Raw genomic sequence first — 23,196 nt, 5'->3', positions numbered from 1 at the left:
GGCCCTAAGTGTAAAATATCATTCAAAGATGAGATTATTTATTTTTCATATAAAGAATATGAAAAATAACTTATCTTGTAATATTTTGTAGGACTTAAATTTAAAAGGTTTTATAAAATAGACATGTTTCCAAAGATTTATTTAATAGTTTACTAAAACTAAATAAATTATACTAATTTAGAATGTGTACACAATTTTTTCGATAACCCTTTATCCTTATTACTTTTTAATACTCCTTATTTTCTTCCTCTCCTTATAGAGACTTTCATGTTGGACTGAAATATAAAAACCAAAATGTTTAACCTATCACCCTTTGACATGCAAGATGTTGGATAGGATAAGTGAAAGAATCTGGAGAAGGCCTTCACTCCATCAGTACTCGGAGAACTTGTGTAAAACTTAAAAGTCATGGACTTACTGTATATGTTATAATGTACTTGAATAAAGGCTATTTTTATTAATTTATGTTTAGTATCTGCTCACACATTTTTATTAATAGAGCTAAATATTACTATAATTATCATTCAATCAAGAGTATGATAGAATTCCTTTATATCTTTAATAAATAAAAATTTATATATTAAATAAATAAAGAAATCATTTATACAGGAAATTTATATAGGTTTACACACACAAAAATTATATGATTTAAATTGAAATACTCTATATATTAAAAGTGTATATATTTCGTTAAAAGTAAATTTCTACAACACCTGAAATAGTTGTTAAAAAATTAAAAAAAAGTTTTATAAGAATTCAATTATGTTTACTCACTATATGGGTCAAAGCGAATTAGTTCCAATTTATCCCCAAGCCGCTCCCGAATTGAGTTGAATTTATGCCCCGATACAACACTTTCCATTAAAACCATTATGTGTCTGAAATAAAATTATTTATATGACAATTTATATTATATTTCTACTCATGTGTTAAAACAGGTTATTTTACTTATTTAATACTTACTTGCTTTTAGCTTTCTTTAATAAAACATTTGTTAACAGCATTGTGCCTCAAATAAAATATATGTATAATTCTAAATTATATCTGAAAATTGAAATATCAAATTACGGAATATCAATAGTCAATACATTGAGTGGAAACTGGAAACTAGCGTCTACGAATTACCGATTACGAAAATCGAAATACGAAAAGTCGAAAACATACATTATTACAGGCCACAGATAGATTACGAAACAAAAAAAATCATATCAATACATACATCTCACATTAATCGCTAGGCAGCTGACATATGTCAATTAACTATTAACAATTATCGATTATTAAATTTTACCTTGTGTTTATTCATTGTTAGTATAAACTGGAGGTTCAACGATATGTATTATTTTGTAAATAAAATAATAAATATGTTTTTAATTTATTCTATATTATTTAGCGCCACTACGGTCGCCGAGTGAACTTTTACATAATTAACAATTAATCTTGACAAATGACAACGGATGCACTCAGCCACGTACTGAAAAAAGTTATAAAAACAAATTAAAAATTGATTGGATTTCAAATTTAACACGTGTATAATTGTTGATGTATATTTCATTTATTGAGCAAAAAAAGGTTTTTCTATTTTTTAAGCAATGATTATTGATCAAAGTGAAGCAGAAAACTCTAGATTCTAGAAACTGGTAACATTTCAAAAAACAAACTTGTTCAAGTTGTTCGTGTTCGTGTGTCGAGTGCGGTGTGATGATGAACTTGTGAACCGGCGCGGCGTTGTGTAGTTGGCGTTTTAGTTTGTGTAAGGTTTTTTGTTAGCCTTTTATTAATTTTAAATATCACAAATGAATTAATGAACTTAGATCAGTGTGAACTTTTAAATATTTAGTTTTCTGTAGTGTAGTTTGTGGCAAATAAGAACAATGATAAAAAACGAAATGAATGAGAATGGCGGCGTCGACGCCAATGTGTCACCGACCAAACTCATGGTCAATTATATTCCGGAGCTGATGACACGTGATATGATGTATGCTCTCTTCTCGGCGATGGGAAAGATCGAGAGTTGTAAGCTTATAGCCAACAGAGGATACGGCTTCGTCGAGTATGAGAAGCACGAGGATGCCGAGAAGGCGCGCGCTGCTTTTAACGGCCTCTTAATGCAGGGGAAGACTCTTAAAGTCTCATTCGCGCTCCTCAATCCAGAAAACAAAGTAAGCCATAAGCCGGATACAGAATCGAATCTCTACATCAGTAACCTACCTCCAGACATGACTTTGGAGCGGCTCAACAATCTCTTTAATCAATTCGGTAATATTACTAACAGTCGCGTCTCGCAAGGGATCGGTTTCGTATGCTATGAAGCCAGACAGCAAGCAGAGGATGCTATTCACAACCTGAATGGTCAGACACCCATTCCTGGTGCGGGACCGATTGTAGTCAAATTCGCAAATAAACCCAATGCAAACAAAACTGTAATGAGGCCCATTCAGAGAATTGGCATGTCAGCTGCACCCATCGCATATAACGGTGCGACGGCTGTCTTTAATGGCACTACTCCAGCATTTAATGGTACTAACTTAAGCGCAGCATTTGGATCTCGACCAGCCACATTTGCACCTGGCTTTCCCCAAGCTTCACCCCCTCCATTATTACCATCGCCTGGAAAAGCTCTACCTTTTATTAACAAAGGCCAACAGCGTTTTAATCCAATGGCTGCAACCAATCACACACCAATACCATTACTGGGAGCTCCTGCAAGTCCTGTCCCTCTCCTAGGTACAACTGCAGTTCCACATCAAACAACAGTGTATGTATACAACATTGGTGAAGACACAGAAGAGCTAGCGCTGTGGCAGCTCTTTGGCCCATATGGTGCAATAGATTCAATAAAAGTGATCAAGGATCCAGAGACTAAGAAAAACAAAGGTTTTGCATTTGTCAACATGCGTGAGTATGATGAAGCTGCTATGGCTATCCAGGCCCTGAATGGCTACACGCTCAATGGACAGGTTCTTTCTGTTAGCTTTAAGACTCAAAAGAGAAATAATATTTAGGTTAACGGACGTTATAAACGCCGTATGTGATTGTTGGGAGGCCCAAAGCTTAAAGATTTTCATTCCAATCTCAAGAATATTTTTGTAGTCGAGACGTGAGATCCTCTATGTGCATTTCAAATTAGTCACATAAGTATTTTTGTAAGATTTAATATAGTTTTCTACTGGCAAGAGCGCAACATGACTACCTGTGAGTAGAGTTGGCTTAACATTATCTTATATGTGTACTTTATCATATGATATGGTATCTTATTATTTGACTATGTATATACCTGTCGAATTGTATGTATTATGGTTGGAGCAGGGATAGCCTGCCTGTTGCCCTCTCCGCCTAAACCCTCCAGGTATTTTATTTTGTGTAAACAAGCATTGTATGTTTTTTTTTAATCTTTAATAAACTTCATGTTTAAATATTGTGTATTGTATATTTCTCTATTGGTTTTCTATATTCAAATCCTCATCCCACCCCTATCTAAGTAATAATATACATAATATTCATAATAATTATAATTATTATTATTTGTGGCAGTAGTTAACATTTACATTATACTAGTATTTTATTTGTATTGTTCAACGGCAGGTCAGCTGTGTAAAATTGCTTGAATATTGCATGTTGTGTAGTAGAGAACGAAAATAAGATTTTATTTGTTTATATTACCTCAGTTTTATAGCTACCGTATATATACCGTGTATACGGCTTTTTTCTATTTAAACAATCTTTTCGCTGTCACGCTAGTATAACGATCACTAAACCGTATTTACAAAAACCATCTCCCCCATGTCTGATGACGGTGACTTTAACAGGTTTTCACATATAAAGTTTTAGGTTTCACAAAATCATAGAAATGATAATAATTAATTAATTCTCAACTATGCCTGATGCCTAAATAAAAGAAATGCGCATTATCGTGGCGTGTTTGCGCTCCAGGAAAATGATTAGATATGAAAATACAATGGTAGAAAAGCCACTATGACTAATTAAAATTACTGCCACAAATCTAGTGCCTAAATATTGCCATAGAAATAACATAAGTCCATGACGTTGCTTAAAATCGTTGGCGATTTGAAATTATATATGTTCAAATTTAAAGTGCAGCGATACGCTATAAAATATTAGAAGGCACGCGTATCGTTAACGTTCTTTACAACCTACCTATCAATAATAAATCTTTTAATTTCATGGCAATATTTGCGATAAACCTACAATAATATAGTTATAACGTAACATTTACAACATTTTTTTGAACTAAACTAATCAATATAGAAAGATAACAGTTGATATTGCCAACTAATACAGTAAAAAAGATGTAACAGTCCACTGGCTGATATTGATTTTCCTTTTCATACTCGCTGGAGCCGTCGTCTCATCTGTCCTTTTCAAGGTCATTGGCTATAAATATTCGTCTGAACCTATGTCGACGACCTTTCCTCGGCTTAGCACTTCGGCGCAAACCGTCTCGATCTCAAATACTTATAAGACTGATTACTTTAACTAAATAGGTTTTCAAGGATGTCATGACACTGACTATATTTTTATTTAGTTACTACAATGGTTTTGCACATTGATAATATAATGACTGGCTTGTGATCAATAAACTGCTTCGTTAAATAAGTCAATTCATTCTTGGTCGTTGGAAAAGTACATTCAATTTAATATCTTATGTACATTAATAAGTAGTATTTGTCATATACTTTTCTAATTTGACTGTTTTTCTGAACGACGTGAATCTGAATCTTCTCATACTGATAAAACAATGATGAGTTTATTTGCATATACCAGTAGGTCAGACGTTTTGGGTACGTACAAGTAATAACGGATAAAGGTATATTATGTTATGGTGGACGACTTTTTTTGATGGACTTTTTTGGTAGGAAAATGATTATTAATTCGGTCTTTCGATATTTATTATCACTGAAGTAATACGATAGCTTCAATTGTAAAACTCAATTTTTTATTACGATACGCATGTAATTAAATTCTATACTTTATACCAATGTGGTAAAATACATAATAATGAACGAAATTTGTGCGGTCTGCGCTCATTGCTACTTTTGATCGAGTTCCGTGTCTTAATTATTGTTAAAACGAGTTTTCAAACCGACTGGTGTTTCGTGAAATTTATTTAAATTACTAAGCTTATATGTAATCTAGGTAGAGGCATGGATTCTTCGTTGAAACGGTGCGTAGACTATTTATGGCTGGAACAAAAACAAGTTTGCTTCGGTAACATGCCTATTTGTACAGTTGTAACAATAGCAGTTTAGATCGCGGTAAAAGTATAAGGGAATAATTTACCACGTCACGGGTGTGTTTTGGAATTGTTTAATTGAAAACCCATGTAATAGTTCAACATGGCTGTTATGTTAATATCAAAGTTGAACATGCCGCTATGCCGTTGGTTTTAAGACTTGTGGAGTTGCCAACAGGCACGACTACTAAAAGGAAGGAAGGAATTAAATAAGCTATAAACTATTCTAGGAAGCACCGTAATTTAGGACGTTAGGAATAGTGATCAGTCTCATTTTGATGTTTTTGCAAAAAGTTCAGTTGCTACCTTACTGTTCCCTTTCGCTCGGCGACACGTTACGTTTATATGCAAATGCTTTTCTGTCTTTATTCGTCTGATTCGTGCATTGCTGGCATGGCTAGCTTATTAGTTATTATAGATTTTTATGAGCGACTTTTGTTTAACGAAAAATTGCGCTTATTGTTATTGTACACTTATATATTTTGTTATACTATATTTAGATACTTTTCTTGTATTGACTTTTGCATACATCAAAACATTTACCATCGCATCTGACTTCATTTCATGGAGGTTAACGAGCTTCCAGAACCACTGCTCTAAAAAACTTTAGTCTTAATCTTATTGAAGATTTTGGTAGTTTCATATTATAACGTATTAATCGTTTAAGTTTTCGTAAAAATTTCGATAACATAGTATGTATTATAAATCTTCGTTAAGCAGTTGTTTTGGCAGCGATCCATCCACGAGGCGTTAACGAAGCGACCGTTGATGAGGCGTGGCCGTACAGCCGTGGAAAATAAAACTTGGTATCCTTTTCGCAAAGAAAACATGACAGTTATCTTCGCTGGCTTGTTTGTTACTGTTTGGAGGTCACATAATCAGACATTTTGTTCGACTTGACGATCTCCAGATTATGCTGAACACCGACAGAAGCCGTCCATTAATGCACGATGGGTTTACTTTTGTATTTTTCTTTATTTTAATGTTTTACGGACAGTTGATATAGTCAGTAATAACGAATTATTTCATTAACAAGAAAAAATACAAAATTTGAAAGGTACTGTCGAAGATATGTTCCACTAGTCATAGAAATTTATGGATATATAACTTATATGTTGTGATATATTCAGTTAAAATTATTTAGATGATAGAATAAGAGGTTTAAAACCACAATTACTGAACCAAATGGTTTGAAACTAGTTGTTAAGCGAAGCTGCACTTGTTTAGACATTCGTAAAGGACTATTGTGATACAAATCATTGACATTTTTCTTTTAAGACGTGTACATAAATAGAATATTAAGACACGATTTTATAAGTAAATTTATATTTTATATGTGCACTACATACTATAACTATGCAGAAAATAAATTGTTCTTTTTATACTTATAGCACCTGTTTTATTTTCTCTAAACCTCAGTTCCTATAGTACTAGGAATAAAATTTGTTCTGTATTTTACCCTTGGAATCTAGAATTAAACCAATTAAACATTACACAAGTAATGACTTTCTATATTTTGCTACCAATGGAAAAATCTTGTAACCTTGACAATTAACATTCAGTCTGCATGTGATAATGATGTGACGAAATAAATGAACCAAAAGCTAAACGGTGTTCATATTTCAGCTGGATGGTCAATCTGGCGATTGCCTACGGATGTGAGGGTAAAATAATAGTCCAGAGTAAAAAGCTTAATCTAATTTATTTGTCGGTTTAACATACAGACGTAAGGCATTCTCCCAATACATTGGCACACATAACCTTCAATACTTCCGCTCACTTAGAGCTCGATATCACCCCTACATGGAATGTTCAGTACAAAATAATGGAATGCCCGGATTTGCACTCTTACACAAAGAGAAGACAGTTTCTGTGATTTAAGTAGGAATTTAGCTTTCTGAATAGACAAGATCTATTCGATTCAGTTAGAAAAGAAAAATGAAAGGTCTTCGATGACACAGGCAAGAGCGCAAAACCGTTGTAACCAAACAAAACTCAAATAAAAATTAAGACTAGACGTTTTAAGTAATTGCGCCGTGAATATTTACAGTGTTTCGTTTTGTTTCGTTGACTCGAGAAAACAATTTGTGACTAATCTGAAACTTATAATACGAGAGATTCTTAACATAATTTGGTTAGGTTTTGGTTTGTACTAAATAAATAATTCAAAGCGCAATATTGGCACAGACAAAGCACAAATTACGCGCTACTTAATGATCAAAATATATACATATAAATAATTTCTCGATAGAAATACTGAATCCAATACTGTTTCACGACGTTTCGAATAAAAATAATGGACGCAAAAAATTCCCGCATATTGCACAAATAATAATAATAAACCGCGACATTTAAAACACATTGCAATAATACAAATATAATAATGAAAATGCCAATTCCTGACCTTCCACACTTTGCCAGCAAACATGAGGCACTGGTTTCGCTAATCATATCAAAGCTAATTTTTATATTACTTTTGATATACACCTTATATTTAATTACGCTAGTGAACAATCTAAGCGATCGGTAGTCGACTCGAGTTTTGACAAATTCAAATTCCTTGCTCATAAAAATATCTCTTTCGCTCAATATTAACGACTTCGGTCGATCGCAACACGTATTTTGTCAAATCCAACATTTACAGTACAAAATGCGTACCTAATATCGACTTTAATATCAACGTATTGTCACAATGAAACTATTAGAAACATGTTATTTTATTACTTATTTAATAAAATATGCATTAAATTCGTTTGTTCAATCCAAAGTAAAGGGGAAACATCCCAAGTTCAACAACCAAGTCTCATCTCAAACGAACAAAAGTGATTCGGTAAAAACAAACAATTTAATTAAGTTCATCAATAAAATAACACGTTTCAGTAAAATGCATCTTTTATGATGACGCCGACTAGTAACTTCGATTTCCACCTAAATATAACTTGAATACAAAAACCACTAGGACTACGCAGAGTGGTCCAGTTCAGCCATCGCCACCGGAGCGAGGAGCTCATTCGACATTGAAGGCACGGGTATACGCCAAAAATTACCTGAACATTGTCGCTTATCAAACGTACAAATTCATTTAGAAAAACATTTAATTCAATGAAATGAGTTCACTCTAGAATCTACGGCCAGCCAAACGATATTCCAGTAAAAAATATCAATACTTTGTACAAAATGCGATATAGTTTTAAATATACACACGATTATATTTCTACATACCTTAACATATTTGTACTATTTATTAAGAAATCTTAAATGCCAGTTAAATAAATGAAGCTTGTACATTGCGTATTTACACTGTACACCTTTTGTGCCTGACAAATATTCGAGTACGTGGCGACCTTCTTTATATAAGACGCTAAAAAGGTTTGAAAGGCAGATTTCATTATTTCGACTTTGCTTCACAAACATATTTTCCTCGACATGTTTAAAAAAAATCAATGACTCACTCTTTTTAGCATGCAAGAGTTTGCTACAAATAAATCTTAAAATCTCAAATCCTAAACTTATAATCTCATATACATTCATTTCATTATTTATTTAATTGTTCCACTAAAACATAAATTACACGTTAATCGAGATTTTAATACGTCTCTAAATTTACAATCTCGGTGAGCGAGTGTAACGAATCCCAATTTCAATGGTATTTAAGTGAGTGTGTAAAACATATTTTTATTGTGAACTAATAGAAGCGTGACCGATATTAGTTAGATTAGTTTTTTTTGTAAAATATTTTCTCGAAAATCGGAACATCGACGACAATCAAATACTTAATCATTAGTTCCGTCAGCTATTTCCGATATCACGTCGTTATATAAAAATTAATCTAAGAGATTACACTTCAAATATCGCGGCAAAAAGCCATGAAAAACGTTCAATATTAGCACAGGGTCCACCAAATGAGTCAAACGTAGAAAGCACAAACCGTATGCTGGTAGAGAGAGAGAGAGAGAAAGAGAGATATCACCCTCGGCGAGAAACGTCGTCCGACGCACCGTGCGATCGCGTATCACACGAGGTAATCGTCGAACTTCGTGAGCCTTCGCTACGAGTGCCGGGACCCGCGACGTGCCACTCCTTCTTCCATCGCCTCGGGACTGAATCTGTAAGACACGGTTCGCATTCAAGTCACTCTGTTATCACTGATAGATAAGTCGAAGTTTTCAACATTAAATCAATTATACTCTCACTTTTAATTTTCATAGAATTCTGACAGCTCTTTTTCTGACATGTCAGAGATCACAAACTTTTTTAGCTGGTCACATTTTTTCATTAATACGAGTCTGAACGTCTAAGTACATACAATTGATTTGTTAGTGAATGTATCCATTCCAGTAAGTGCGGTGCTCCACACTAAATGTGGTTTAAAGGCGAATGATAATTACGGCCCTTTTGATCACAAACAGCAAAACGTATTTACGCACAATTAAAAATAGATAGATTTGCCTTTTCTCTCTCTCAAGTAGGTCAAATTTGTCTCTTTATAGGTTGAGAACGTTTAAGTATCAACAACTATATAAATATATATAATATAAATTAATAAACACTTGGGAAATGTCAGAATTCTACGGAATGAAAAATGAGAGTTTAAAAACTAACCTAACTCTAGACTGCGACCCGATGGAGACGTCCCTCGCCGAAACGTAGGAGCTGTCCGTTTCGCTCGTTAAGCTGTCCGGCGGGGTGGGATTGGTGGGGGTCCCTCCCCCGGAACTGCCCCCCGACGCCGACGACTTCTTGTATTTTTTCAGGCTGGACCTCAACTTCGTGGGTGCCAATTCCAGCCCCAAATTTGCCGGTCGCTCGGCTTCCTCCCGATAGAAATCCCTCGGAAGGGAGTAGTCATTTTTTCGAGGATACTCGCCTTTGGGGCGATAGTCTTTGGGGTACTTTTGGAATTTGGGGGAGAACTCTTCCGGGTGCGAATTGGACGCGGAGGAGTTCGACGGGGTCCGTCTATGTGTGAATCTGTATTCGGGGGTCGACTCCCGGTATTCGAAAGAACACTCGTCGTACCCGTAATACGGGTGTTTGACCACGTAGTCGGCTGTTCTATCGTAATAGTCCGGTCTGTAGAAGAAGTCCTGCCTCTCTTGGGAAGGGGAAGGTTGGAAGTTTTCTCGGTAGTTCTGGTATAAATCGGCCAAATGATCGGAAGTAGACGAGGTTCTTCTTGGCGAAGGAGTCGGTTGGGTCGAAGTGTAGTTGGTCCCGAGACCGGAAGTGCCGGAGAGGGGTTGTGCGGAATGGCCGTAGCCAGAGGAAGAGGACGGGTGCGCGTAATGCGTGGGAGAGTCCGTGAATCGGAGAGGCTTTTGTTCTTCCGCTTGAAGGCTTGATATCTGAAATCAAATTGGAAACATCTCACTAACAGCTAAGCCTGTCGGGGCAGCCCATAAATAAATGTAAACATAATGTTAATGTAAAATTAGAAGTATTCAATGTATATCTCTTTTTTGACGTTCATGCAGTGTACATTATGTTACCTACATGAATAAATGATTTTTGAGCAGGTGAAATCAAAATAGATATTATAACTACTCACGGGGTCCGTTAGAGCGTTGAGCGGTGCTCGGACATGCCTCGTAGGTCCGTGGTAGGTGTTGTGCGCGAAACCGAATCCTTCGTACACCGACGGACTCAACACGTCCGATTCTAACTCCGTTCTGAAAACATTTAAAACAAACTAAAAAATAATACAAATAATCAATATTTTAATTAGCTAAGAGAACTTTGATCAAATTTCAACAATAAACATACAAAGGTAGTAAATATATATTGAATTTAAAGTTACAAAACTATCGGGACGGATGTCAGGAACTGAATGACAAACACACCTGTGCGGCTGTAAGGTAGGATGTAGTGGGCTGACATTAGAAACTCTGACGTCATATCCGGCAGCCACGCCACCCAACAACGCCGCCATATTGTATAGCACCAGCTCGATTATACTCGGCTTTTTGAACTTATAACCTGGAATAAAACATTTTTTTTTAGGTATAAATTTCTAAACGAACACATATCACAAGAAATAATATTGAATTGATAAAAAGTGAACTTTGTTAAACAAATTGACTTGATCTAATTTTCAATAGAAGGGAATTCAGAATGCTTTCAACATACCTTCCGTACTATAAAGAGTGGGCATGGGTATCGTATACCTCGACGACGAACTGAGTGGAAACTCTGGACCCCATTCGTCCGGACTGAAGTCTGTGTAAGGAAGAAAACAACCTATGTGAATAGAAACATAGGCATTAGACTAGGGGCGTGCTCACAACATCTATATTAGCAATTAGCATCGATGTGACCAGTGATAATAAAGGAATCCTAGAAGTTTTTCACTAAAAAGTTTATATATTAGATTACCGTTTATAAGGAGCGCTCAAATTTTGGGAGATGATGATGTTCCTCATTTGTATTTTAATACTTATACTATTTTCCATTAGGAAGTGTAGTTTTTGATTGGCCTATTATATTTTGTAATTATACACCCTGTACTAGTCTACATCGATACTTAATTAGCAATTTATAGTAAACATTGTGCAATGATATGAACGAATGTCTGCAATTGATGAGCTGCGAAATTCTAATTCAAATACACATTAATAAATAACTTTTAACACTAATATTACACCTAGAATTGTTAAAGATGCGATGTGAATGGTGCGGATAAAACGCGTGTAATTATCTACGCATGCCACACAGTTCATAAGCAACATAAAAAGCATATCTTCTCTTAAAAACACAAATGTCTATTCTCATATTGTTTATTTTATTTGCGTTTCCAATCGAACTTTCAGTTTATCGCACGTTCATATAAAATCCTCAATACACACAGGAATTTTAAGAGATTTGAAGAGACTAACTCATAGTTTAAATTTATAATTATTTTAGATTATATATCAAAGAGTAGATTGCAAAAACGATTACGATAAACCGAGGTCGGGCTAAACTAAAGAAAAGTAAAATACTTACATTTGCAAATGAAATCATGGCGCGATCTGTCTCTTAATTGTTATAATGTTATCTTCCATCGATTCAGTCCCGATTAGAAAAGCTAAGCTCCTTTTCCTTCACCTCTCTTTGTATTTGTCAACGAGACAGTCTCTTTGTTAAGGGTAATGTTAGCTTTATTAGTAGACCCATGTTAAAAGAATACACCAGACTCGATTTTATGGAAAAGGTTTATTGATATATAAAGAATTAAGTATAAACTAAAGAACCGGATCACCAAGAGTTTTATTCGATTGCCCTGACAGTTTAGCTCGGCCGGGCAGTCGGCGGAGAAAAGATAGGCCCCGATCTCGAATAGATTTAACTGAAATTTCGGTATGACTAGACCGACTGCCGACAATTCCTCCGTCGACCGGCGCCCGGCCTCCGGTGACATTTCGACAATTTCTGAATCTAGGTCCACCACCACGGGAACGTGTTATCGAATGTTACAACGGAAATTTTGTACTATCTTACATTATCCATTATCCTACTCTACTCCAGCTCTGAAAGGCTGTCCGACGTCACGAAAACGACAATTTCTGAACGGGGAATCGAACAGGCTTCCAGAAACCGAGAGGCCATTGTAAACATTTGAAAGCGTGCCACGATACGACGAGGTGAAGAAGCGATCTCTAACGTAAGTACAAAATACATAGATAATAAACCGTACCGTAAATAGCGGGTCGAACTGATAAGCATGCATAGCGTAAAACAGGCTCAAGCAAACAAATGCTTACAATTCACAAAACAATATAAAATTACAAAATCTACTTAAAATGCTACGACACGCACAAACATCACGATCCTTCTGCCGGTCTACGGCTTCGCTACTTTTGTGACAGAAGATTACTTTCATTTAGGTTTTCGTTTTGAGAATATACTTACAAGGGTACGGCAGATTGTCTGACGATCCTTAAGCGGCGAGAAAAGAAATCAGAACAAAATTAGTGTCGCCGATACGTCGCAGAAACGATTTTTTTTTTACTTTTTTACTATACGAGATCTCTACGCGTATCGGCACTCACGCGTTGGCAAGAACCCTAAAAAAATCAGTCGATTGAGAACTATCAAGTCTTCTAGAGACACCTGACACGGGTCTAGCGTCACCGTCTCTAACCTAACCTAGTGAATCGCCGACGCCTCGTAGGATTTTGTCATAGAAAAATATCGGCGCCGGCGACGCATCTTACTCTAGCGTAACTAATGTCGGAATAAATGCTCTATTTCAAATCGCTATTCTCCGATTCGCCTCGATTTTTGCAATTCACAATGTGAAGCCGATAACATAGAGAACACTGGTCCTTAACTAAGTCTAGCCTAGGGGAAATAAGTCTTTTATCTTAACTTAAACTAGATCGAATGTTCGAGACTCATTCGGTCGCGACGAACGCGCGTCGGTCGGCCGATCGCGGAAGGGGAGCGTCGTGACGTCACTCGTCCCTCAGGAGCTCCGCCGTGTCGGAGGACAGGCTCCCGGCCACGGCGAGGAGGCCGGCGAGGCTGTTCGACCGGATGGACTTGAGGAAGTTCTTCTTGATCTCCCCTCGGGGGCCCTCGCGTCCGTCGGGGAGGTCGAAGACCGTGTCGTAGTGGGGGATGTCGGCGGCGGAGGTGAACATGGGGCAGAGGAAGAAGCGGTTTCGTCGCGGTTCGTCGTTCTCGTAAAGCAAGTCGTCGTGGCTACCGCTTCGTTTCGCGGCAAGTTCGGTTTTGGGCGCGCGGACTTGAGATTTCGATTTGCGAGGCTTGCGCTTCGGGTGCTCGACCGCGCTTATTATTAGCCCCGTCGTCTGATCCGCTTCTTCGTGAGGACAAAACTCATATTAGGTGGGCCTTCGAATACCTCCACACTTCACATGTGTCTACAAATTTCTGTGTCCCAACAGTTCATTTTTCGTCAAAATCGATTCAGAGGTCGATGAGATATTCCGGAAGGGAGCTGTTTAATAAACAGCGTAAGTAAATATTGTCAAATTGGCATTTATTTCTGTTGGCGTTTAGCTGAATAAATGATAAGTGTAAACTACTCACCGGGGTGCCGGGCGGGCGAGGCGCGAGCGGGCGAGAGGTGGGGGGCGGAGGTAGAGGCGGAGGGGCGATGGGGACGGGCGCGGAGGGCGGGCAGCGGCAGGTGCGTGCGCGTGCGCGTGTGTCCGGTGGAAGGACCCCACGTCTTGCCTTTCACGCCGTCCGCGGGCACTGCGAAGCGATGTCAACGATTTTTAAATATTTCAATGTTTATTAAAAAGTAGTTTTACAGATACTAAAAGTCTAGCTCTAATAAAAGTAAATATTTAACTGTAAAATAATTAATGAAAGATCATGATATAGACAGAACAGAGAGATATTTTAAATCATTTATTATTAACTACAAAGGTTATTTATAAGATTCATTTTTATTTTTTACAGACATGAACAAAATTAATTGGATACATTTATTTTTTAAATTAGAACAATTGACCTGAACTTTGTCAATGTTGTGTGTGTTTTGCAATTCTTTTCTGCATAGCAATACTCACGAGCGATGGCCCGCATGATCGCGGGGGATCCGGGCGGCGTGTCCTTGGCGACGGCGACCAACTGCTTCACGCTGGCCTCGTCGTTGGGCCTCACCGTCAGCGTGTGACGAAAGTCCAGGGGCGAGGAGATCGTGTCCTTCTTTAGCAGACGGATCTTGCTGAATTTGCCTGAAATTTTTATTACGTATTTAATCCTCGGTTAATTACTGTCATTGTAAAAATCATTTAATTGTATACATATTTGTTTGCAAAAAATTACTGTTAAGCGTACGTTCGTACGTTAAGCAACAAGCCGTACGTTCGAATCACGACACAGAAATATCACTTGATCTATTATATAAATTTACGACCCTCAAGGACCCTATATATTTTAATTGTAAATCCTTTTCTTTTAAAACATAATATAAATACAATTTTTAATCAAAATTATTCCCGTTTCATATAATTTTGATATATTTTAATATGACAAAAATTGGTAAAATCCGTGCATATAATCTTAGACGTGAGTGAAGCTGCGAACAGCTCTTTACCTTTCCGTTTGTTAGGCTGCGGCGGTTGCTGCGACATATTACTAGCGAATATTAGTATGTGCAATTCGCGAGCTGCCAGATCGATCTCTCTCATCTCCAACTCCCTCTCTTTCTGCGCGAGGTTCTGTTCCACCAGCCTCTGCTGGAGCTGGGCTCTGGTGAGTTCTTCTTCGCGACATCGAAGCTCCTGAAATATCAAAATGTTTCTGTAAATGACCATCAAACAAATCTATCCAGGCGAAGATTTAATGTTATTAAAAAAATTTGTTACTACTTTAGTCTATAAGTAACACAGATTGAAAAAAGCGCTAATTTATAACAGTTCAATTGATTTTGATTAATCCTTGAGGCATGAAAGTCTAAAACAAGAGTTTATATTTTTTTTATTTCTCTCCTTACTCATAAAGAGTAGAGTATTTAATCGACAAGTATAGTCAGTAATATTGAAGTAATTGATTTAATTTCTTGCTCTTTTTTTAAAACATACTAAATGACAGCAACTGCTTACATCGTTTGAAGATTATATACATGGCATATGGCCTGAAGCTTAAGGGTTTGAATTGTGGAGAAACAAATTTAACATTAGCCTTATGAATGTTTTTATTGAGACGGAGATATGTCTAACTCATGCATTTGGGGTTAAGAGAATTTCTACAAACACCAGATAGATCTCATTTGCAATTGATTACTATTAACAGAGATTCTGTTCTCAATTTCCTTAACAGTAATATTTGCATTGAAATAATAATTCTAAATAATATTAAACATTCTTACATCTACATAAATCTACAACGCAAGCTGTTAAACACACTTAATACAAATTATACAACATTACAAACTACAACATAAATACTATTTGAGTTAGTAGCACTAACCTCCTCTATAGTTTTGCATTCCTATGAAAGCAGACGGAAGACAATTTGCATTATTTTATTGTAATTATAATACATTTATACTACTATGCTGTTATAACAATTAAATATGTTGAATTAAATTTAAGTTATATGTTGTTTAATGAAAAATGCAATGACACAATCAGACGACATTACAGACAAAAATTACCTCCACTTATAATAATAGAACTATTATCAAATATATTTTTTTTCTAAAACATCAAAAAGATAAATTAACTTCCAAGTCTGCCAGACACTTAATTATCAGGTACCGCTTGTCTTTACATCTCTTACCTTCTCTTTTCTCCTTAGATCCCTCAGAACCTCTTCGATTTCTATCCTCCATCCATCTTGCATTGTATGAAAGCTTTCGTGAGGTGCGCGAGTGAATTCTGATTGTCTGATTCGTTCCAGCTGTTCCAGGATTTCAGGGAATAACGGCCGTTCTCGAGGGTTCGAATGCCAGCAGGCTGGAATATGAATGAAATAGATTGTAAATTATGCTAAGAATATTTATTTTTTTGAATACAAAATACTAATACAATAGCTTTCAAAGCAACAGTTTGTATGAGAATTTTTACAGCGCTCTTGGTGACGCAATTCTAAAACTTTCAAACACATTTACCACAGGTGTTGGTCAAGTGTGGTTTCTTTCTATCCTCGAATACAAAAGGCTAAGTAAAACATGTGAATATACTACCAAAGAAAAACATTATGTAAGATTTTCATCCCCTTACCTTCCATAAGCACCCTCCAAGGCTCCGGGCACGTACTGGGTATGGGCAGCGTCAGTTTGTTGACAGCGACCCCATAAGCGACCGCTAACGCATCGATGCCTTTATAAGGAGTCTCCCCCGTGAGTAGTTCCCAAAGTAAAACCCCATAAGACCAGACGTCTGACGCGTGGGAAAACGTCGAGTTCTTTATCACCTGGAAGTTTTGTTGAGGTTTGTTCAGTCCTAATTTTAAAGAAATATGGATACAAATATAAAAATTTTATATAAATTGTACAAAATAAATAATAAAAAACCGCCGTTTAAGAAATCAATAAAAAGACTATGTAAATCCTTGTTCCCTTGTATACTTTTATTTATTTAAGGTTGTCGTTTCATAGTGTAAGTCGTAGCAACATTCTTTTATTTTCAAGTTTAATAAAACACTATTATTATGCTTATTACTAACCTCAGGTGGCATCCAGGCGTAAGTCCCCGCTGCAGACATTCTGGTCGTTTTGTAGACCTCCCGGGCGAGACCAAAGTCGGTTATCTTCAGGGTTTTGTTCTCTAACATGTCGTCTGTTAATATCGTCTCACTTAACAAAACTGAAATTAAAAAAAAACCTTATTAACCTTAATATTAAATTTAGGCATGAAAGGCACAATACTTACTTACTTATTAATTGGAAAGGCGTTTTAATTAAATATATAATAATAAAATCTAAGATAAAGAGAAGTCAATCAGTTATAATGTTTTATGGCAAGTTCTTCCACTTGGTCTTAAAAAGCCAAGTTTTAGTAAAAATAGATTAGCTTTATGTAGGTTAAGTAACAACATATTTGAGTTCATTTGCATTTCTAAAAAGTTAACATTAAATTAATTCCGTCAAATATAGCGTGTGAACGGAAATGTGTAAGGTAAACAGCCCCAGTAGACCAGTCACAAAAATATACTTGGATTGATTTATGATTATTACAAGTAAACAAATTTAAAATAACAAGAGATTACGGTCGCCTTATTAAGTCATACCTATATAATATAATACGCCCGAGCAGCGATAATTGAATCTAGATTAATCAAACCGTTATTTTAAATTGTACTGTAGTAGTACTACTACTACTGGATAGTAGTATCCACATAGTTTTAATTGATTATGAGAGAGAGAAAGTCAATAACAGATCAAGAAAATCTTGGCGAAACTTTCGTGAAGTTCTGTTATTCAATTGAACTTAGTTTCACCAATTTCTGATGAAACTACTTAGCTGTTAAATAGCGTAGACTTATATGATAAGGTGATATAAATCTTCTTACTTAAACCTTTATTTTTTTAATCAGTTAAAAATGTATCGTAGAGCTTTCTGTCTTTACGCCCAACCAACTAGCCGTGAAATTCGATATTTACGAGTTAGGTGTATTCTTTAAAGAAAAAGTAACAAATTCGTATTTAAAAATAATATGAATTGTAAGTAATAAATGTATATAAATATTAAATTAGATGCCTTCGTTACAAATGACTCCTGAATACCAGTGCGTCAGCTATCTGAAGATCAGGAAATAGGATTTAGTGAAACTGGTCCTAAGTCACGATTTCTAGGCACGTGGGTGGATCTCTACGTGGCACAAATCCTAATATAGGGTATAGGTTACTTAGCTTCATAACTTTGTTTCGACGTTTCAATTGAAGAATTGAGTTGGCAAGTTCAGCGGGCAGTCAACTGAAAAGTTAAATTGTTTCCATCTAGTTTTAAATTAATCTAAGCTTTGAAGTCGGTATCTGCGAAATTGTACCTAGGGTTTTAACGCAACGACAACGGTAGCGCAAATACAATGCGTGGCGGAATAATTATAATCTTAATATATGTATACAAATATATATAAATTACGTGTCACGGTGTTCGTCCGCTATGGACCAAACTAACTAACCGATATCAATCAAATTTGAACACCGTGTGCAGTTTGATCTCACTTAAAAGATAGAATAGCTTACATCTCAATTTATATCCCTCAATATTAGCCGACGCCTTTTCTAATAAAACTTCAGCCTGCACAGAATCGAACGTCAAACTATTTAATTTGTATAGGTTGGAATAGACCCCAGAGTAAATTATTATTAAAGTTAAAAAAATAGAACATAAACAAATGTTATTTCAAAAATTAAATGTAAAATACTAGACTAGAGTTGATATAATAACCATACTTATTTATATTTTGCCCATGTTATGACGTGTGTGACGTTATAATATATGTATTACCATAATAAAAATTAAGTAAAATAAAGTAAAACAAAGTTTACATAAGCGTTCTATTAAAATTTGCATCGCCGTTGTTAGCTAGAAAATAGAATTTTCTACGCGAGTTGACTATTAAATAAACAAGTAAATTGTATAGTGGAATCGATTTTCCACATCTAGGTCAATTCGCTGTGTCCAAAGTCTAGACCAAAAGATAGCGTTCAACGTGCCTAACAGGCTCTTAGCCAACGATTAAGCTTTTGTTGGTCTATCTGGTAGTCGAAGTGGTGAGACAATTTTGAAGTTAGGCTAAAATAAATATAAAAATTAAACGTACGAATATTTACGTTTTATTATTAAAATACATTTCTGACCAGTGATATTAAAACGTCGGGTTTAATTAATAATTATTTACGATTTCATTTTATCTTTTATAATCTATATAATTTTATTATTGACAGGCAACAGGCAACTTCTCGGAATTATATAAGGCTACTAGCAGACTCGGCCAAGCGTTGCTGTGGTGTGGTGTGGCGTTGAATGTGGTACGGCGGCTATGGTTTTTACTATATTACATAGTATGTAGTAAACTATTCAATGGAAACGGTAGGAGAAATTATGTGAAACGTTGGTACTTTTAACACTGCGCCATCTGTTAGGATTGTATCAAATAATAAACAAATAAAATTGCGACTATAATTAAAGATCTAAGCTCTATCTCTTAAGTTGGACCAGGCTGCTCACGGTGGGCCAATTTAATTTAAAATCGGTTAAGTAGTTCAGAAGTCCATCGCGGACAAACATCGTGACAGGAGATTTATATATATTAAGATATATATTATGCAAGAAGGTTCGGTTTTTAAACTAAGTCACCAAAAAGACCGCGTTAATTTATTTTGCAAAGGTTTGTTAGTAGCTTCAGGACTTCATAACATTCAAAGTCAAAATAACTTTATTCATATAGTTCAAGAAGTACACCTATGAACAACAAAAATTAAGTTTCATTGATTATAAATAAATATTGATTTACTACCAGTTCGCAAGTCAAGGGAGTAGGGCAAGAAGAACTGGCAAGAAACTTTCCGCCATTCTTTTTAATCGTCAAGGTTTGAGTCATACAAATTGTTTGAACTGGTGCAAATCAATCCCAAGGATTAGGATCACTTAAGTATTCGTCTAATTTATTTATTAAATATAAAAGTGAACTATATGAATAATATTCTAATATAATCATTATATAACTTTAAGTAATTCATATCAAAGCAAAATAATCTTTGTTTTAATAGATTTCGCAGTAAATCTTTTGACATCACTGAAAACAAAATGCAATCTTTGCGTATTTAAAACAATTATGTTACGATTTAAACATAAACCACTCAGAAACACTTAAAATGTAAAAATAAAACGAATTTTTAATTCGTGCCGTCACAATTCCGAGCCATTCGCGCTGAGAGCGTTCCGATGGTTATTACAGCTGCCATAAACGGATGGAACAAGATGTCTTGACGACATTGTATACGAATTTATGTTCATTCCTTCAAATGAGAATTATCGAATCATCATAAAGATAATTGGATATTCAATCATTATTGCCATTTTACTTTTTGGGAAATATGTTACTAGGGCAGTCTTCGAAAAGATTATCTTTTTAAATGGCTAGTAAACCATGTGTGATAAAGTGCCGGATGTAATTATCAAATAATCTGACATATTATATTAGATTCATATCTTAAGATAACGTAAATATAATTTAACATAATTAACATATCGCGTGCTATGAAATACACGCTCACTACAGATAGAAGATACAAACATTTTCTCGCGATGATATCACAATATTATAATTGACACAGAAACCTTTACTTTATAGGTATTCATATATCTTTTAATTGTTACAAAATCTCTGAACAATCACATCGAGCCGACATTTCGAGGCGCCGTTTGTTTGACATTGATGGACGTTTGAATCGAACCCACGACCACGTATGATAATGCCAACGTGATACTTCGGATAAAGGCCTCAAATCTTGTCTTTGTAAGCAAACAGTTTACATTAACAAACCGCGTGTCAAATATCATTTACGTTTAAACATACATTGTAAAAGGCTTTATGTAATGTAACTACGTACGTACTTTTCGTATTTCAATACCTCTTTTAATTTGTATTTGTATATATAAGTTGTTTCTTTATTATTTCCAATACTGCGTACGTAAGTCATAAAAGGGAGATAATGTATTGTACCTTATTTTAAGGAAGTATAATAAAGACAATATAACGATAATATATTGACTTAGTTTTACTTAACAGCGTTATAAATAGTTGTGTAGACCGCAGTTGCTGTACATAACATACAAATATGGAATTATAATTTATAGCGTACAAAACTAACAAGTCTAAGTTCTGTTACAAAAGTAAATGCATTTTTTAATGAAGTAATGGGATTATTAAAATAAATCAATCTAACCTAATGATAATTGATTGATGTGATAGTAAATTTATACCTACCTACATAAAAGCGTCAGCAAAAAAATGTTTTACTCATTTTATTCGAAATGGCCACCTTTGGCTTTTATACAGGCCTTTAATCTGTTTGGCCACGAATCTATGGATTTACGCACTGTTCCCAAATACATATTTCAAAATTTCGCCATTGCTAGACTTTTTGTATTTAAATACACTTGAAGTAGGAAAATAGAAAGAAACTGCTCTTCTCACATATTTGTTAACCCGTTACAAAATTTTTCTGTATACATATTTATCTTTTATTTATATATACGGGGTTTGAACTAAAATAACGAAATTTACAAATTTGCAGATTTTCATGTCATTATACAAGAAAAATGAGGTTTATCTCTGTTAGATTATATATTCTTTTAAATACTGAAACCTGTCAGTATCTATACATCTAAATCTTTTGTATTGGAGCCCATGTTACACGTTTATACCGAAGGTCTTTTGTTTTTACGTTACGTAAGCTTGGGTGGGCCGAAGGTCTAATAAAGTTGAGGTGAACTGGAATAGAGTCATAATAGGTGTTTACTAATTGGTTTGGGTCTTTTCTACATCTTTCCACCATTATTCACGATAACAGACAAAAAGTCGCTACATGCGCAGAAGTATATTTTACATCGAGGGATAGTTTGAAAATTAATAATAATTAAGTAACATTTTTAATCCTAAAAGTTACGTAAAAAAGTTTGTTACCATTATGTTATATTCATTAAAACCGAGAATTATAAGTGTCAAAGGTGTAATCTCATTAACTATCGCTTAACAACAAGTCATAAAGCTTTTACATAAATAATACCAGTGATAGTTTTTATACATTGAATCACAGTATATAAGCAGTTTTAGCGCTTAGATTTGGTTACGCAGTTCTTACACTTTACCCTTTGTATTTTTTATAGTTCTTTTCCTTACGTCGTCGTAATAAGGCCGTCTGTTGCATCCCGAATCATTTTTGTTGTTTAGTAACAATGTTTTAATAAATAAAATAAGTTTCTTCATAGAAGCTTTATCGTTTAAATTAAACATTAACGCATATAAATCAATCACAGTGATGAAAAGCATAAGGAAATCGCGTCAATATCCATTAAAGAAAATTTACTTAATCGTGCATTACTCGCGTACATTACCTTAATCAATTCAACTTTAAAAGGTAAGCGCGTCGACTCCCTCAAACATAAAGAGGCGCGCATTTGAACAGTATTCAAGTGGAATGAATAATTCATCCCATACGACGCGGGAAATGCGTCTTACAGGAAACAGATCCGGTGTCCAGACTTAAATGATTTGTGAGATAACATTGTTCTATCCTCTATTGCTAAGTAAAATATCACTGTGTGAATACTTTCATTATTTGGATAAAAAAGGGTAAAAAATAAATTTTGCCATATTATTTATAATAAATAAATACTTATATACTAAAGTTTCATATTAATACGATGTCGACAGGCGAAAAGAGGCGTAACGAGGTGCAAGGGAACACCATGGAAGAGCAAATTGGAGTTTTAGTTGGAGAATGCCTATACTCTATCTCTAAAGAGGAA

General features: G+C 35.2%; 3 protein-coding genes across 4 annotated transcripts in view; 1 reads left to right on the top strand and 2 right to left on the bottom strand.

Annotated features, from left to right (window-relative positions):
- Window positions 1-113: 113 nt before the first annotated feature.
- On the bottom strand, window positions 114-1,152 carry LOC110991656 (39S ribosomal protein L33, mitochondrial). Its single transcript, XM_022257107.2, has 3 exons — window positions 964-1,152; window positions 775-878; window positions 114-275 (listed from the first exon to the last, which is right to left on the bottom strand). The coding sequence occupies exons 1-3, from the start codon at window positions 1,002-1,004 to the stop codon at window positions 220-222; spliced, it is 201 nt and encodes a 66-aa protein (XP_022112799.1). The 5' UTR covers window positions 1,005-1,152; the 3' UTR covers window positions 114-219.
- Window positions 1,153-1,460: 308 nt separating this feature from the next.
- Window positions 1,461-3,418, top strand: LOC110991643 (ELAV-like protein 1). The gene has a single exon (XM_022257087.2). The coding sequence runs from the start codon at window positions 1,875-1,877 to the stop codon at window positions 3,003-3,005; it is 1,131 nt and encodes a 376-aa protein (XP_022112779.1). The 5' UTR covers window positions 1,461-1,874; the 3' UTR covers window positions 3,006-3,418.
- Window positions 3,419-6,937: 3,519 nt separating this feature from the next.
- LOC110991691 (mitogen-activated protein kinase kinase kinase 11) overlaps window positions 6,938-23,196 on the bottom strand; it is a 41,402-nt gene continuing 25,143 nt past the window's right edge. Inside the window, exons 2-12 of one of the 2 annotated variants that reach the window (XM_022257156.2) lie at window positions 17,381-17,520; window positions 16,936-17,128; window positions 16,493-16,668; window positions 15,306-15,492; window positions 14,776-14,943; window positions 14,288-14,455; window positions 11,381-11,491; window positions 11,095-11,230; window positions 10,803-10,923; window positions 9,857-10,599; window positions 6,938-9,360 (exon numbers count right to left, since the gene is read on the bottom strand). In XM_022257156.2, coding sequence (XP_022112848.1) covers window positions 9,303-9,360; window positions 9,857-10,599; window positions 10,803-10,923; window positions 11,095-11,230; window positions 11,381-11,491; window positions 14,288-14,455; window positions 14,776-14,943; window positions 15,306-15,492; window positions 16,493-16,668; window positions 16,936-17,128; window positions 17,381-17,520 — 2,201 coding nt within the window. In that variant the 3' untranslated portion in view covers window positions 6,938-9,302. The remainder of the gene's footprint in view (window positions 9,361-9,856; window positions 10,600-10,802; window positions 10,924-11,094; window positions 11,231-11,380; window positions 11,492-14,287; window positions 14,456-14,775; window positions 14,944-15,305; window positions 15,493-16,492; window positions 16,669-16,935; window positions 17,129-17,380; window positions 17,521-23,196) is intronic. The other variant, XM_022257157.2, reaches the window with a different exon arrangement.

Source organism: Pieris rapae, chromosome 6 (genome assembly GCF_905147795.1).
Source record: "Pieris rapae chromosome 6, ilPieRapa1.1, whole genome shotgun sequence".
Classification (NCBI taxonomy): Eukaryota; Metazoa; Arthropoda; class Insecta; order Lepidoptera; family Pieridae; genus Pieris; species Pieris rapae.
This window is presented reverse-complemented; position numbering and strand designations above follow the sequence as displayed.